This window comes from Stegodyphus dumicola, chromosome X2 (assembly GCF_044657685.1).
Source record: "Stegodyphus dumicola isolate Sdum_Otavi_A_Nest chromosome X2, ASM4465768v1".
Taxonomy (NCBI): domain Eukaryota; kingdom Metazoa; phylum Arthropoda; class Arachnida; order Araneae; family Eresidae; genus Stegodyphus; species Stegodyphus dumicola.
The window spans coordinates 147,830,698-147,849,493 of NC_140781.1; the positions used below are offsets into that span (position 1 = coordinate 147,830,698).

Below are 18,796 nucleotides of genomic sequence, written 5' to 3' on the forward strand. Positions count from 1 at the left end.
AATTTCATTGAAGAAAATTCAAAATGAACACTAATTAGGAAGAAAGCCAATGGCCAACAATATTTCTGGCAAAGAAATGTGTAAATATGTATAAAAAGACAGTGCTGCATGAAAAAACAAATAAAATACAGACATTTGACTTTATGTTTTCGAAAGGCAACCCAAGCAAAACTGCAGAAACATGCAAACCATAACCTTTGTGGGATTGGCGAGTTAGTGAGTTGGGATCACAGCCCTCTGGTGGTTGCCAGTGTGTACACACACACCTTATATCAGTGTTAATACATCCAATTACTTTAAAACTATGCTATTAATTTATCACACAATGTTATATATTTCTTCCCTTTCTCCTCAGAAGATTACATTAATTAAAAAAAAAAATATTTTCAACTAATAAAATAAGTAGTCTTAAGCAGTTAAAATGATGAGTGTATTTCTAGGTACAGAAACATTTCTGTATTATTAGAGTTCAAAAACACTCTTAGCAGAGAGATATTATGTTTAAATATGAAAAGATTAATACTCACAAAAAAGCACATTTAACAAAGACTATGACTATACACAGAACAATTTTTAAATTAACATAGTACTGAAAGTATTTTCAGTATTACTATGTAAACATTTAATATATTTACATAAATTAATATATTCACATACTAAAATGGCATTTAATATATTTATGCAATCATAATAAACAAAGTGTTTCTGCTCAAATTCCCCTTTAAGTTTTATTTAAAGTTTTATTTAAAATAAAACTTTCTACACTTTAGTGATAAGAACAATTCAATTAGAAAATAATGAGTTGCACAGCAGTGCTTAGATAATTATTTCATTCAAAAGAGTATTAACAGACTGATTTTAATATACATGATTAAAGATCAGTTTTACAAGTTGCACTAGTTAGATGGCATTCATTTCTTACACAATTCATAAAACAGATTGCATAATACTAAAATCAGAGGAACAGTTTTCCCCAGCCATAATTTACTTAAATGAATTGCAATTGAATCGATGTTTAATTTACCTTTATAATGTAGACAGTTTCTATTGAAAACATTATCTTCATTATACGAAAATATAGGTAATATATCAAAAATTACCCATCAGCACCATATCAAAAAATATAAAATGTTTTGCCAACTAGTTTGTGTGAACACAGTTTAATCATTATCTAGCAGTAAAAACCTTCAAAATTATATTTGGTGAATCTTAGACTAATAATCATATTTAGCAATGTTCAGCAGTTTGAGCCCTCTCAAGATTGTGTTGCTTATAGAAATGTAACAAAATATTCTTTTTTTTTTTTTTTTTTTGTTTTGTTTAATTATTACTTTTGACTAATGTTAAATATATAATACAAATTACTATCATTACTTCAATGCTTACTATAAGAGGAAGAAACTAAATTATAATAAAATTAAATTTCTTGCTGAAATACATTGTGATCCAAAAGTAACAGAAAAAGTAAATATTCGAAAAGTATATACATTATTACTATGCAGTTGTTACAGAAATACATAGAAAAACTTTCTTTTTAACAATGACGAAAGATTTTATTGCCAGAACAGTTACATTTTGCTTCAGTTATGTCAGAAGTTCGTACAGTGATGTGACAGTGTTACAAAGCAATATTAAGATTACAAATTGCCAAATGTAATGGCTGCAATCCATGAGAATGGCTGCCAGGTGTAGTATGACATTCTGCAAAACATTACAGCTGTTATTTTCTGTGACATGATGAGAAATAATTTCTTCCACTATATGTCGGCTGCTGCTGTGTGAACTGACCTCTGTGACTTCAAACAAAAATATAACTATTCTCAGAATAAGAAAAAAAAAAAAAAAAAAAGAAGAGGATCTTTATTAGAAGGGGAAAAAAAAAAAAAAAAAAAAAAAAAAAAAACCTTCATCCTTTCTGTGCACTTCTGTGGAAACTCCATAGTGTTATTGTCTATATTCTATACTTTTCCAATTACTGAACTTTTATTTACTGTTACTTTTGAATCACACTATATATAATAACTTTTAGTACATGATTCTACCACCTTTGGTCATATACAAAGATAGTATTTCTATATCTTTGGTCATATATAAATATGAGTTACTACAGATTAAATTGCAAAGGGGACTTAAAAAATGTTTTTTAATAAAAAAATTAAAAATAAAACCATGCATGAAAGTTTAATACATAAACATACACAGCAATATAAGACCTTCATAATAATGAACAGTGTAAACTGATATTTTTAACTGCAATACAAAGATAACTGAGAAGCAGATTCCAATTATCACAGGGTTTTAGAAAATAAATTAATAAATATTAGCAGACATTTTGTTAAGAAAGGTGAATTGCAAAATTAATAATAACAGACAGAAGATATATTCTGCTTTTCCTTGCAATTTGATTAAATTTCTTCCTCCAATTTCATTTAATAGCTAAAAACCCACATTATCAAAAATTTTAAATCACATTTGAGGATTAAAGGAAAGTTAAAATGAAATTTTTATTTCAAAGTCTAATTTCACGATCATACACAATGAATTACCATAAGGACAATGAATTTTATTTTTTCAAAATAATATGTATAAAGTACGCACTGGCTAAAAACTTGATTATGAAAGCAGAAATACAAAGAACAGTTTAACCATAACCGGCAGAAAAACATAAAAAATAATAAAAAGTGTACTAATTCATAATCACACATAAAAAAATTATTCTTGAATTGCTAGCTATACAGAAAGAAGTTTAATACTAGAAGAATTTTGTTGGCAGTGCCTCTAAGAGTGCAGGTGTTGAATACAATTAATTTTGACCCTCAATATGCACTTAATAAGCAAGCATAGACTATACTACGTATATATGATAAAAATACACAAAATACTGATAAGTCTCTAATGATTGACTGTATTTTAAATTACTAGCATGCAAAAATAAGCATAATCAGGAAAAAAAATTAGCTCATCAACTTTTTTCTCCTTAGATGTTTTTTCTTGATTGCAAGTTATTTTGTTCAGTGCATTCTCATTTGAAAAACAATCAGCAAAACCCCATTTTATAAACTTTAACATCTTTATACACACTTTATAAAAAAGGAAAAAGTAAAACTTTTAATGGGCAAAACAAAATTTAGTTATATATATCATTACACAAATTAGAAAATAATCCCAATTGCAAACTGTTTTGGCTGTTAAATACTTCATATTGATATTGACAGCTCAAATAAAGTAAACTGATAAATTTTAACAATAACACACTCAATTAATTAGGCATTAGTTCCATTAAAAATGTAATGCAGTTTGATGAACAGAAATAAACCACATCATCTTCAGGTACAAAAAATTATTCTGCATACAAAATTCAACCTTACCTTGGCATCAAATTTGACAGAAACAAGCTGAAAAGGCATTTTAATAGATAACAGTATGTGGTTAACATCTGAAGCAGAAACATTAACTTTCAAGATCCTGCATGTGAATGACAGACATTCTTAAATACAAGAGACCACACACAGACACACAAAAAATAACATTACAATTATCTTTTTTTTTTACATATTTTGCTTAATATATCATAAAATTGAAATATTATAAAGGTTTACTTTCTAGTTGTTGACTGACTGACTGACTTTCTACACATTTCGTGATACTGCAGCAGTAGAGTGATGACAGATTTTGAAACCTCAGACAGATCTTATAAATGGCCCCCTAAATACCTTTTTTAAACACTGCCACATTATTATATAATGTATTATATTTTAATCTTACAAGCCTCCCATCATTTTTATTTCTGGCAAATGTCCCACTCATGTCATGGTTCAATGTAACTTATTTACGTTTATTTAAAAATAAATGCAATACAAAGTAATTTGATGCTTTTAGAGAAAATTGTGTTTTCATATTAATTTTTTCCTGCTCAAAATGTTCTTTTTTGAAGGTAGTCTTTCTTAATTTGTTTCTGCTGAATTTTGATTCTAACTTTTTAAGCATTTGAGCTATGTTTTAGAACTTTTTAAAGTTAAAATATATTTCAAATTTTAATCTGCTACTCTTTATTAGTCTTATCTTCACTGTTAAGTTAATCTTGAATAATAATAATCTTTTACATTACAAAAAAAAAAAAAAAAAAAGAGAGAGAGAATTCTAGAACGCTGTAACTAGGTCCTTAAAAAAATGGGAATTTGTAAACATTTTCAGATTAGTCAAATGATTATTTTCTAAACTTCACTTTTTATTATATGAAAATGTTCTCAATGCTCCAAATCGAAGTTTTTGGATTGTTTCTGTTATAGCTAAATGAAAAACATGACGCTTTATTAGTTCCCACTAAAGTATTCTGAATTACTCTTATATATCAGAAGGTAAGCACATCTTACCAGGTAGCTTGCAAAACATTTTTACAACTTTAAACAGCAGGAATAAAATATAAAAAATAATATGAATCAAATATCCTTTTCACTACTAGCAGTCCAGAATTCCTTTGTCTAAAACAAGTTATTTTCCTAGGACACAGCAGTGCCAATTTTATACTTCAAAATATTCATTCTCTACATAAAAACATTTAACCATTATTGGAAAGGAGTATTTACAGTAACTTAAATATTTTACAAGTTTATTTTTCACTCAAAGTTTCATTGTTGCAGTAAGAGAGCTGTTTACGATAACAAATGATTAGTATCTTAAAAATGTCTGCCCTAAATAATCCTTACAATTACAAAATGGCATTGATGTTTGAAATACTGAAATTTACTTTAAAACTAATGTAACAAATCACAAATAACTTTTAAATTGATTCTAACTCATTTAAATAATCAACTCTCTAGATGTACTTTGTATTCTATGCTGATGGGCACACGAGAGATAATCAAGACCCTGTTACAATAAAACAACATTTAACTGATTGAAATAAATTTGAAGAATTTAAGAGGATGGTATATTCACTTTGCAAAAATTATTATTTACTTTTCCATTAAGGCAAATCAATGATCTTTAAAATAAAAATGGAAAACAGAATCTTACTGACAAACAATAGAATCTAACCACAGCTCAGGAAACCCAGGGCTTCCTTATGATAAACTATTTGTACTTGAATTTAGCCTCCCCCCAAAAAAATATACAATTTAAATCCAATTTTAAACTGGGAATTGGGCAAGGAGTGGCACACAGGAACTTAAGTTGACCAGAAATGTATTCAAATCAGGGCAGGAGGCATTATTTCAAAGAGTGAATTTTTTTAAATAAGGGAACACACTGCAACCTTTCGATTTAACAATAAAATTCTTAGAAATGATTAACATTATATTTTCATATTGACTTTAAATATGCATATTGCACTGCCGGCAAAGCGTCACTGAGGAAGAATTTTATAAATATTCATGTGAATAATATTTACTTTCCTGTGAAAAATGTGAAGTGTAAGATAGATATATAAATAATTAATAGAAATAATTTAATTATTTCACTCCTAAAATATTCTGAAATTTTAGAATGTATGGCACAGACCAATTTAACAACTTACGGAAACTTATGGTTCGACACTAACATGAATGCTTAACCCTTTGATTATATGAATTTAAAAAAATCTACTCTCGCCCATTGTTCTGTGGGTGGTGGTCACACTGTGAAACCACCGCACGTCTAGGACTTTGAAACTTACTGAGGTAGTAGGGAAAAAAAATTACCACTTTCTGCACGCGTTTCGAAAAAATGACTAAATTTATGGATTTAAAAAAAATGTATGTAAGAATTGCAATATATGTCATTATTTTACAAAGTAAATTGTCAGGAAAAAAATGTTTATTAAAAAATAAACATTTATGTAATTTTTCTATAGCAGTAAAAATATAAGTACCTACAAAATAAGGACATTTCGATAAATGGATTAAAAACTCAGAAAAATAAGGATTAAAAAATCGTTGTTTTTTTTTTCCCCAAAGAACAATTTTTTTTTTGTGACACTGTTCAAAGCATGTTTTTTCTTTTTGGTACATGCATAGACTCACACTGCACATTTCGCACATGTATCTTTTTCTATGAGGTTTCTTCCTTGTGCTACAAAATGTACATTGCCTGGATCTAAATTTCACTGGTATATGTCCAGCGTTATTTAGTTTCTTTTCATCTGGCACATGAAATTTGTGGTTTTTTATGTTAATGGTGGGGGCTTGGTCTTTTTGTCTTTGTACGGATCATTCGTTTCCCATTCATACTTATTTTATTCGTATTTCGTCCCCAAATATTCAGAAAATATTTTAAATTTAGATAAAACTTTTACGTGATTCCTATTTTTAATTATAGCAAAGTATATTAACATTAAATTAAAACCACAGGAAATAATTTATAAAATCGCAATACTAGCTTGGGGAGCAAGTGTGTTGAGGTCAGAGAAAAGTCTCTGGAAAAGAAAGACCTTTTGCTGGGCAGGTGCAAGTATTATTTAGTAATAAAATAACTCTGTGGTTTCAAAGCCCCTTATCTATATCCGGATAAAAATAAACATTCCTATTTGAAAAGCAAGCAAATGCCAGTGGTTTCAAGGCGCGACCACCGAACCTCTAGAGGACTGTGAGCATCGTGACACAATGCTCTAGTGGCGCAATGGTTGCGCCCTGAAACCACATAACAAATGCCATACTATAGAAGGATTTTTTTATATGTGCAGTTTAATTATTGCAATTTTTTATTGTTTATGTTAGAAATCATGATGTGCGATGACTAACTTTTGAAATTTAAAGTTGTTTATATTAATACAAAGAAGTTATTTTGTCTCATCGAAAACAAATTTTAAAAGGCATCCGATTTGAAGTATTAATATCTAAAACATGTATGATTCTGCAGTCTATTTGTGTTATTTAGAGGTAAAAGATCAGTAAGCAATTAATTTTGACTCAAAAATTTCGAAAAAAAGAGGAGGGAAAAAAATTGAAAAATGGTGGTTTCAAGGCGCGACCACCGTGCGTCAAAGGGTTAAGCAAATTAGTTTTGGCAGTACATATTTGAAGAATGATGCTTTAGTAGGCAAAACTTTTTCCTTTAATATATATTTCAAGATCCCAAATAGAAATGATAAAAATACTAATATTACATCTGTAAGGTCAAATTTCTTCTGTGAATGAATTTTTAAAGAAACTATAGCATATATAGCTGTGTTTCATTATTATTGCAATATCTCACATTACATTTCTTTTTTCTTCCTGTCTGAAAGAAAGTGGTCCAGATATTGGTCAACAGAAGTTTGTACTAGTAATTAACTAGAACTTTCAAGTTTTTCGTTCCCGCTTTAACATTTTGGAAACTTGCAAAAATGCTAAAAGCATACACAAATGAATCTAATCCTTATATTTTCTAATTTGAGGTTCCCTTACTTATTAGTTGGAGATTAAATATTTAAGACATTTTTCTACTTCTGTTAAAAATGGTACAAAGGGTATTTTGCTTATTTGTGTTAAAAAAATTGTAGCATGATGCAATATAAACTTCTTCTACTTAAAGCATTTCCTTTCTTAATAATATGATTATCCAAGGATACTGGAATTTGCTAATTCATTTTTCCTTCAACATGCTACAGAAATTACAGACATTTAATAATTAATAATACACTACTAAATATCACTTCATCTAGTCAATGGACTAATAAAATCATATACAAGAACTCAACAAAAACATTGGATGCACACATTATTTAACATACTGGAATAAAATTTTTGTTGGGAGTTAAGCTTTCAAATTTAAGCACAATCATTAGCCATGCCTATGGATAGCTCTGTTGGAGTCTTAGAAACATGATGATTCATTTAAAATGTTCTGAACAATAATCTACCATTAAAATACACCCTACAGCCTTCTGGCAAAAGATGGGAGTACATTTCGCTATTGCAAATAATTACTGTAGAAAATATCTCCTTACTTTCTTGAAAAATGAAAAGAATTAAAATGTCTGCTCGAGAATCTATTAAAATGACTGGTTAAATATTAACTTCAATTGAATTCATTTGTTTAGATAACTTTAATGATTTTAAATTTTTCTCCCCATTTAGAATAATACAGTCAACTACAAAATTTAGAAATATTTATTATTCAAAATTTAAAATGAATGTATTATCATTATTTAAACACACATTATTTTTAAACCATTGATGACAAATACAATTTTATGAAATTTGAATGTACGCTCATTAAAATTACCATGCTGAACATTATGAATTTATGTAGATTATATACATGATTTTACCTCATTCATTTTTACACCATGACTTAGGATATCATCATTTTGATTTAATAATTTCAACTATTTAATAAGCACTTTCATATATTCCACTCATTATATAAAGGCATTACAAACACTTATATGGCATTTATGAAAACCATCACTCATTTGCTGAGATACTTCCAATCAACAACTCAAGAGTTTACAGAGCACACATATAATGATTGGATTTACATTTAGTTAGAATACTTGTAATTTTATATGTGAAAATACACTATAAGATTACTTCATGCAGTTTTACCTGATTTCAGTCATAAAAGACATGCTTTTAAATATATATTTCAACTAATTTACAGAAATGACAAAGCTAGCTTCATGCTTTAGTGAAGAATATGCACAAAAACTGCATTAAATAGCAAGCACATTAAAAGTTAAGTTACAAATTCTTAAATCAAAAATAATTTTCTTGGACTTTCAGTTATTACACATTTTAGTACAAATCTCTGTTCAGCATTTGTAAAACTTTTAGTACTAATTTATGGAATGTTAATTTTTTGGAGCGATGAAGACATGGGAACATCCTTGCTTCCTACAAAACTTCAATGCAAATTACTAGATCAGAATGTTAACTATAGAGAAGGATAAAAAGCAATTTAATTACAAGTTGAATAAGAATCAAAATTAATACCACCATGCAAAATTACGAAAACATTTCACAAATAAAAATATAAAACAGCAAATACAACATTAAATGACATGCAAAATTTGAGAACCTTTAGGCATAATTTAATAAAACAATAAATAATTTAATAAACACATTAAAAAACGAACATTAACATATGTAAACCTTATATCGATAGGTGTATAGTTACAGACAGTTCAAGCCGGTAGGTAGTTTTGAAATTCATTGAAATTTTTTCACACGAAAAATTTTGATATGTTATTTTAACTGGGAACTCTTAATTTTCAGTTTCTTACAATGACCTTTTTCTACCCATAAGAGAATTTTCAAGACAGTTACTGCCATCTCCTAAGTAGATATTGGAGGACTCCCATAAAAAATTTGCACCTCTGACACAGACATTCTACAACCATTATTAAAGAGCACAGCTTTTAGGTTTTATTGCTTGTTTCCCAATATCATAAATTATGATGAGTTGAAAAAGTCAACATTGTAAGCCTTGTTCAGACTTATTTAACTTTCACACTCTCAAATTTTCCTATTTTATATATATATAAGTATATATATATAATTCCTGATGAGCTGAGATCATCTTTTTTCAAGATTCTCACTCAATGGCGACTAGTTAAATGACTAGGCCAGCTCAATAATACCTAATCAATACTATGATCACAACTACAGACACAAGCCCACATGGCTGCAACAAGTGAGCTTGTTTATAAATTGCCAAAACATCCCAAGAGCAAAGCTATAAAACTTATCCAGCAATCAATACAAATAAACTAGAACATACTCAAAGCAAATAAAAGCAAAATTGTTACAGCATCAATATTACAAAGAAAGAATTTTAATGATCTCAGCTAGATACTAATTTCTAAAATGGTTATAAAATTTTGATCAAACTGTCAGTGAAAACTTGCAATGCAACATCGGCCCCATTAAAGGTACAGTAAGAAGGTACAGTAGAGTCCTGCAAACTCTATCTGAGGCAAAAATTGAGAGGATACCAACTTATTGCAAATGTCGAGCTTTACAGAAGGGGTAAATTATTCACAACTCATATTTCAACTACCTAAATCTACGGACATTTTATTAATTCTTTTCTCTTTCTCCAGTCTCTTAAGGCATCCAGTTTCATTTTCACAGTTATGTTGTTTTCTTTTCTTCTTGTTCGGCATTTTTGCTTGCACAGGCAACACAATGCACTAGGTATAAGCCTCAGAAACTATATCCAGAATGAACTGAGAATTTAGCTTAAAATTACAGCCATAAACCTGACAACAGCCAGCAACACAAAAGAGAAATGTGAAAGGTAATTGACAGCAATTACCTAATTTTCTGCAGGCATTTTATTAGTGAAAAGAGGGAATAATGTAGACTGGAATTTCTATGAAAGGAATAAAACCAAACTCATTATATACGTTCCAAAAAATTGTATCACAAAGGGAAAGACAGAGATTGTAAGATCAGAATACCATAACAAATCTTTGAACAGAAGAGGAAAACTATGTGGAGATCCGTATTTACAAATATGTATCGTAATTTCAATACTGCAGTAATTTAAATATGTTTAGACTGTTTGCACCATACAAGAAATGTAAGAAATTATTAGTCTGCCTATTAATAGACCATCACATTATTTTAAAGATAATATCCTGCTTAATTTTATAGATTATGAAAAGAAAAAGAAAAGATTTTTGAGTTACATGGAATTCCTCTTAACTGGGAGTCGAGTTTTGAGGGACTCTACTATATGTGTACAGATTACAAAAGGCAAACAAAAATTACACAAATAATAAATCAATGATTATGCTTTGGATTTCTTAAATAAATAATATTTTTATCAGAATTATAATGCACTTAATAGAAACAGAGAAAATGGGGAAATGAAATCTTTTAATAATATCAAATTAGACTAGATTTACATACAAACTCGGATGTAACTACTGGGCTATGGACTTCTTCCAGTGTAAGTTTTTTTTTTTTTTTTTTTTTTTTTTTTTTTTTTTTTGATTTAGCACATCATACTGCAAAGAACAGTAAAAATGCCAGAAGAATGAATAGTGGTGAGTAACAATTCATTAAGACTGCCAGTTTGGATATAAATGCCTCTAAGCTTTCCATGCTACTGAAAGATAAAAATAATCCAACTTCAATACATTTAAATTTTTTACCAAGTAAATATACAGCACCAAAAGTAAAGAACATTTTATAGAAAACTGTTATAATTTCATGTTTGATTTCCTGTTTCATAAACACATAAAAAACATGCGAAAATTTTTCCGTTGGTCATTTTGAAACAATGATTTTATCTGTACACAGAGAAATACTTGCATCAAATAAATAAATTCTTAAAATAATGTTAAATGGAAAATAAAATTGGACCTGCAATTTTAGAAAATATGTATCGACATTATTTTAATGAAGAATACCAGAACAAATAATGAGATGCTTTATTTTTTTTCACAAAATAAAAGCTGATCTAGAAATTACCTTTACATTTTTGTAAGCTAATGGATTGAATATAAACAAAATCAGGAGTATTAAAAAGAAAATCTGAGGTAGAAATGAGTTTCAGAATATGAGAATTTAAGCACCTGATTTTTAAAAGAATAAGTGGAAGATTAATAAAACACAGTTATATACAGTATCCTGACAATGATACTTCTTTCATCAGATACAATTTTAAATACATTTATAAAATTTTTATATGTTTAATGCTTATTATGTTAACAGCAAACAGTATAAGAAATTTGTCTGACCTTTTTGTTTTTAACAAACAAAACTATAGTCACTAAAAGAATCTGATTCAATATAGTAAAACAAAAATCTTTCAACATACTGAATGATTTACAAAAATTAAAGTACTGTAAAGCTTATCTAAAGTGTAAAATAAATGAGAAATCAGCTAAAAAGTCAAAATTAGGAATTCTATACATTAACTGTTGTTTTTTAATTGAGAGTTATCAATACTAAATCTCACAAGCTTTACAAAATAAAAATTAACAATATAGTAACATATGAAGAATGTATATCACGAAAGCACACTACAGAAACAAAAAACGAATATAATTACAAAATTAAATGGCTATAAATATGGAGGTCAGATGAATATTTTATGACGAATAAGCCTTTACAAGAAAAAAAAAATCTGTCAACTAAAATTTGACAGAAGGCTTTTGCTCAATGATAAGGGGAAGGGGGAAATCTCAGAATTCAAGATCTTTACAACATACATTACAGTAAAAACAAATGAATAACAAAATCAATAACACAGACATAAAGTTCCTGAAGTGAATGACATGGCAGAAAAAAGGGAGCAGTTAACATTTTTAGATTATTTACTGAAAAGTTATCAGATAAAAAAAGAGTCAGCAAGCTGTGATGTTAAAACTACTTTTTAGAAAATAGTATTTACAATAGTTTGGCAACTTTAAATCGCAGTAACGTAACTATTTTGTTCAGAGTAGTGTTTTCCTCTTTCAAATATCTTTCTTAGATCAAACAACATTACTGATATGTTTAATAACAGAGTAACATAAAATTACTGAAACTGAGTCTAAATGTAAACAAATAAACCATATTTAAACACAAAAAATATATTCGGAGTAATCGAAGCATAACATACATATCAATATCTACAATATTAGTTTGATTATTATGACTCCACATACACTATTAAGCAATAATACAGGAATGATTTTTGATAAATGCATTTCATACTCAACACAAATGTAATTGCTTAAAAGAATTAAAAAACAAATAAATATATATATGAGAAAAAAAATTTCAAATGCATTTAATGACATCATACAAGGAACATTTTTACTTTTCTAATGTCATAAGCTACAGTTAGTTACTATAAATGCTGCAATACATTTCACTTTTAAAAGCATTCTTCATAAAGAAAAGTATTAATACCCCAAGCACTACACACAATTGCTGTAACTTCAATAAATGCTTTTCACTCAATTACACATAGAAGTCTTAAATTTAAAAAATTCAACACTGGATAGAAAACTTACTTTACACATGCAAACAAACTTAATCAAAATACGAGACATCTATGCTTTCAGCAGAGATTGAGATAAAATTCACAACAAATTATTTAAAAACTAAATATGCCTGGTGTGTATCTTCGCAGATATTACCAATGTAAATAATTTTTTGGAATTTAACACTTTATTAAGCTTGAAAATATCATAGAAAACACTATAACTCAATCAGCTTTATATCAAGTGCATATAAATACATAACAAAGAGGAAGAAAATGATGACCAGATTTATATTCCTCTTTCACAAATCTCTGTAACGGCTTTACATATAAAAGAGGGACTGTATTTTACATTTCATTTAAACCTAAAAAATATAATCAATATGTACAAAAATCAAAATTTAAATGTTACATAAATGCACACTTAAATGGAATAGTCACAAAAAAAAATTTTTTTTAAAGGGAGGATTAGTTAAATAATGCTAGTACATATTTGAGATTTACAAGTGTCAACAACACTTAAAATAGCTAGCTTCCTGACATTTATTAAAATGAATGAATCATCATCATGAATACAGAGTGCAAAATAAATTACCTACAACAATTATTTGCCTTTCTGAGAATTCTGATTTAATAAGAAAGGAAGAAAAGGGGGCTTAGAAAGCATGCAGATGAAGTGAGAATAAAAAAAAAAAAGGCAAACTTGCATCAATTGAAAAATAGTTTTCATTTAGCTAATGAGAAAAATATTTTGCTTCATTGATGGCCAGATAGTCAATGATGAATATGAACACTAAGCGAGGGAAAATACTTAAAATTAGACCTATTAAGCAATGTAATTTTAAAAAAGTCACATAAAAACAAAACCCACATACACATTGATAACAATTCTTATCTATACAATTGCCCATTTATGCGAGTACAGAACACTCATGTACCATATCTGCGTTAGTGCCAAAATATTTCAATCAAGGGCAATTATTGGCACTGGAGCTAATTGGTAAATACCCTGTGAACCATACAAAATATTTTTCACAAGATGGGGAGGGTATTCTTTTTCATCTATTACTACAGCACCTGATTTTTCAAAAACAGTTTGGACAAAAATACATTAAGATAAAACGCTTAAGCATTTGCAGTGTAACAACAGACTACTGTACTGGAATTACGAAACATGCATGAAAATTTCCATGCAGAAAATAACAGGGGTGAATATAAGTGACTACCTCACTCTGGAAAACTATTATTTTTCATTACATTGTGAAACATATTGAATTCAAGAAAATCCAGTTTTCAGAACAATGATGCTCTCCTCACTTTACCATGGTTGTTACTAATGTATCTCCGATTTTTTGCAAAAGTTTATGGCTAATATACAAATATCAGTTCTCTTAACATATTTACACAATGATTTTCAAATGCATGAATAAATCCAGTATTTCAGACTGAAGTATTTAAGAAGGAAAACATTAAGAGGACAAATTCAAATCACTATGATATAATAATTATTTCTCAATTTTTAAAAAGTTGACACATTCATTAAAAAAATATGTAGATAAATAAATATATGCAGCCATATGCATAAAACTTTGTACTTTAAACATAAGACAAATTTTTATAAACAGTGTTTCATTTGCATTCATTCGTTTTTGCATTCAAAGTTTGATTTATATTTGATATTACTTCGTTTGTACTAAATGCATAGCCCTACAAAAATGCATCAAATACATACGATCATGCCTGAAATCCATATAGTTGCACCTAAAATTTTGAACCATTCTTATGATGTGTTATTTTCAATTTACGAAAACTACAATATATCAGTAATTAACTCATTTGCATACAACACAGAAATGTAGTCGGTAACCTTTAATATAACTTTACTCAGTTTACAGAGAATTATTTTCTAATATAATATTTTGCTAATCAAAGACTTAAAAAAAAAAAAAAAAAACTGTTCCATACATGAAATAGCATCTTTGCTGTGTATCTATTTAAATGATTTCCTTTTCATTTCAGTTCTGAAACTGGATTTATCCAATATAAATAAGAATAAATTCCACCATTATTGCACAGCACGAATCATACTGGCAGAATATTAAACACCCCTGTTACTAAAACACATGGAATTAAAATTTGCTTTCATCTACAAACAGAAAGACTAGTAAGAAAAAATAATAACTCTCTATTATATCATGATTTAGTCACAAAAAGCATATGCATAAACATGGACAACCATAGACATAATCAACTCTTAATATGTTTCATTTCTCAGCATTTTAGGATAGTATTTCCCAAGAATATATTTTGGTACAATTTCATTTCTCTAATTCAAAATACCAAAACACTTACAGCATGCAAAATTTATGAAAACACTGATGATTTCTCCGATCTTCCTTAAATTGTAGTAACTAACTGACATGTGAATAGTTTATCTTCACAGCCCGATGCTGAATTTTATATATCATTATTCAAAAATTAATTAAAAAATTGTACAAATGAGACCTTTACAGCTAAAATAAAATGGCATCCTTTGTAAGCTTTAACACAATCTGTTACGTAATGCTATAATAACTGAATTGAGATATAATTTTAAGTTTCAACTCCCACTTTTGTCATACATTATAGCACATATATATTAATGATTTTTCTTTATTATATATTCTGCTTCTTTGTTAAAGGAAAAGCATATCATAAAAAATCAGGACTGGATAATGATGAGCAGTGACAGTTTACAATAACCATAAGTAGTTGAATTCAAAATAAATATAAGCAAACATAAATTTACATGAAAAGCAAAACTACCACAAAAGCCATTACTTTATCTTTTAGCTCAACTGAAAAATATGCTATTCAAAACTGATGATAATGCCAAATTAAAAAATACTGAAAATCTGTGTGAAGAAATTGAAATTAGGATACTGTATAAATATGCACTGAAAGCAGACTAACAGACATCATGTCTCATTTATATTTAGACATATTAAGAGTTGAAACTATATATATGTGGACGCATAAACATAGCTCACACACACATACGCACACAATAAGCAAGTAAGCACCGATTTATTTAAATAGAATAATCTGGATAATATTCTTACAGTTAATTTTGTTCTAAAAGTTTATTTCTAAACAGATACGTATATAATAGATAGACTGATCTATCAATCATATGTACTACATAGAATATCAAGTCATCAAAGGAAGCTGTTCTCATCAATAATTATATAAAAATTCACAATAATAAAAGAGCAATTTACAATAAAATTTAAGGCATTTTATGAGTAAATTAACAAATTTTGCATAGTTAATTATTGCCTCTCCCCATATTTATTTAGAAATTTTGAAAATAATAACTTGCTACATTTAAAACTCTCAACACTTTTTTCAAAGGCAACTGAATAATCATTTAATTGATAGACACTTTAAATACCACGTAAAAAAAAAATATTGAATTATAACTGGAACAGTCTGTGCACAACTGAAATGCTTGTAAAATTCAATTCTGCATATTCCACACAGCTACATTTAAAATGTTTTATGACCCCCTCTAAAAAAATTATTCACAAATTTAAGGTTTAATTACAAATGGTTGCCAGCTAATTTTCTTCTGAAGATTATGCCTTTGGAAATTGCCAGATTAGACTAATAATCTGTGCTCACTTGGGTACAGAATTCCAAATGACTTAGTATTCAAGAATGCTCACAATGCAAATGATAAGGAAGCATGAAATTATAGAGTAATATTTACAAAGATAACATAACGTGCTTATACACAAATAGATTTTTCTATGTATGTGTAAATGTGTATCCATCTGTATAATGTCTACACAAAGACACAATTATATATTTACGCGCATATATATATATATATATAGTACATACAATGTGTGTATGTAGTATACATACATATATATATAAATATATATATATACACACACCTATATATATATATATATATGTGTTGCCAAACATGGGTCACATAAAATAAATATATTGTGCCACTGTAAGATTATGCTTCAGTTTCTCCCCTCAAGCGTAACCTAGCAAAATCTTCGAATATTAAATCATCATCTCCATCATCAATGCATGCATCCCTATTAAAAAAATATTTTCTCTTTAGCACACGCATAATAGATAATTAATCATATGATTAAAATGCATAACAAACATAAGCATAATAACTATTAAATACTTATATAATTTATCTGATTAATACAAATCAAAAACAAAACATACATACCTGCAAATTATTATTTCAAATTACAAAATTCACTCGTAGGATTTATACAAATTAAGATGCTTTCATGAATAGAACTTACGTATCAAGACGAATGAGGTCAGTGTCTATTGCAACATTTTCATCACTCTGTACATTGGGAACAGAACTTGTGCTTCGTGTGGCATGTGGTGGAGGATCATCCGCAGGTTTTGGATGCATTAAAATAAATGGAAGTTCTGCTACTAAATCCCTATGAAAGGAAATTGGGAAAAAAATTGCAAGGATGCTTTTGAGAAAAAGGTAGCATAGCTCTTGAATAAAAATTATATACAAAAACACTACTTTTCCAAAAAATTTCCTTTTCCTCCAGAAAGTCTTTAAAAGTTTATCTGCATTTCAATGTAATGTATGGATTAACTGGTGTCTTTAAAAGTGAATGTTCATACACCTTGGATGGGAAAAAGGATGCATTCTCCCTAATGCATTCCCTCAAACAGGTGAGAATTAACCCCTTCGAGCCGGGTAGCGAAAACGTGCGCTTATCGCGGAGGCAGGCAGTGTCTTCCGCGAGCGTCTCTCCAGGGCCGGGGGCTTTTTTGCTACTAAGCCTAAATCCATGAAATTTCCGAAGTATCAACGCATTGTTTAATAATGCTCTATAGAGTATTTAAACGGCTTATGCTTTATAGATATTTATATATATATACTTTAATTAACTTATTTCTTGTTTAAATGCATATTTTACACATTTTATTTTAATTACTCACCATTTTATGACTTTTAACATTATAATCTGAAAGCTAAATATATTACTTAAAATTCTCTTTTCGTATGAAAAATTTTAAAACAGGGATCTACACACAGTCCTACGCTACATTCCTTGAACTCAAAATAACTCATTTGCCATTTTGGAGGATTTTTCCGGGAATGTGAACAAACGAAGCATCGTCGTCTCATTTTCTTATCAGTCTCTTCTGAACAAAGTTTTGGAAAATGTCTTTCAGTTAATCTTTCAGAATCAATATCAGAATATCAGAATTTCAGAATCAATATCTGAAATATTTTGCATCATTTCTGCTATTTCATGCTCTGTTAAACATTTTCGACGCTTCGACATTGAAACGGTAAAAACAGAAAGAATTCACGTCTAACAAGATCTAATTATTTTCTAAAAACTGAACTGTAAACGAAAATGCTCAACGCTTTAGTGCATATAAAACTTCTACTTACAATAAACAACTACCACGTGCGAATAAAGTGCGATTTAAAGAGACGTCATAAATCACACCATTCGGAAACATTTAGTTCCACGTTTGTTTATATAATCAAAAACACGTGTATGTGAGTCATGCTTCTCTCATTTCAAGTAGAAGGTCTAATGCACATGTATCTGAAACCTGGACATACAGTGCCATCTTGTGGCAGAAATTATAGTTTGAAAAACGTTCCAAGGTACTGGCACAAATACGTGACAGTCGGTAGAGAATGCAACAATGCTCTGGGCATGCCTGTGTGTCGGCCGGTAGATAAGTGTGTTCGTTGCTGGCACGTATACGTGCCAGTCGGCGCGAAGGGGTTAATGAAAACCCACACATTCTCAACACATCCTATACCTTTATGAATAGCAAACAATAACACAGTCTGATGCCACCAAGGAAATGAAATTCCCAAGAGCATACTTTTCACTTTTCTTAA

General features: G+C 28.7%; 1 protein-coding gene across 2 annotated transcripts in view; it reads right to left on the reverse strand.

Annotated features, from left to right (window-relative positions):
• Positions 1-1,291: 1,291 nt before the first annotated feature.
• The window catches only part of krz (beta-arrestin protein kurtz), a 121,654-nt gene continuing 104,149 nt past the window's right edge, over positions 1,292-18,796 (reverse strand). For both annotated transcript variants that reach the window (XM_085809071.1, XM_085809072.1), the window contains exons 11-12: positions 17,202-17,351; positions 1,292-16,976 (exon numbers count right to left, since the gene is read on the reverse strand). In XM_085809071.1, the coding sequence (XP_085665197.1) occupies positions 16,892-16,976; positions 17,202-17,351 (235 nt within the window). In that variant the 3' untranslated portion in view covers positions 1,292-16,891. The remainder of the gene's footprint in view (positions 16,977-17,201; positions 17,352-18,796) is intronic.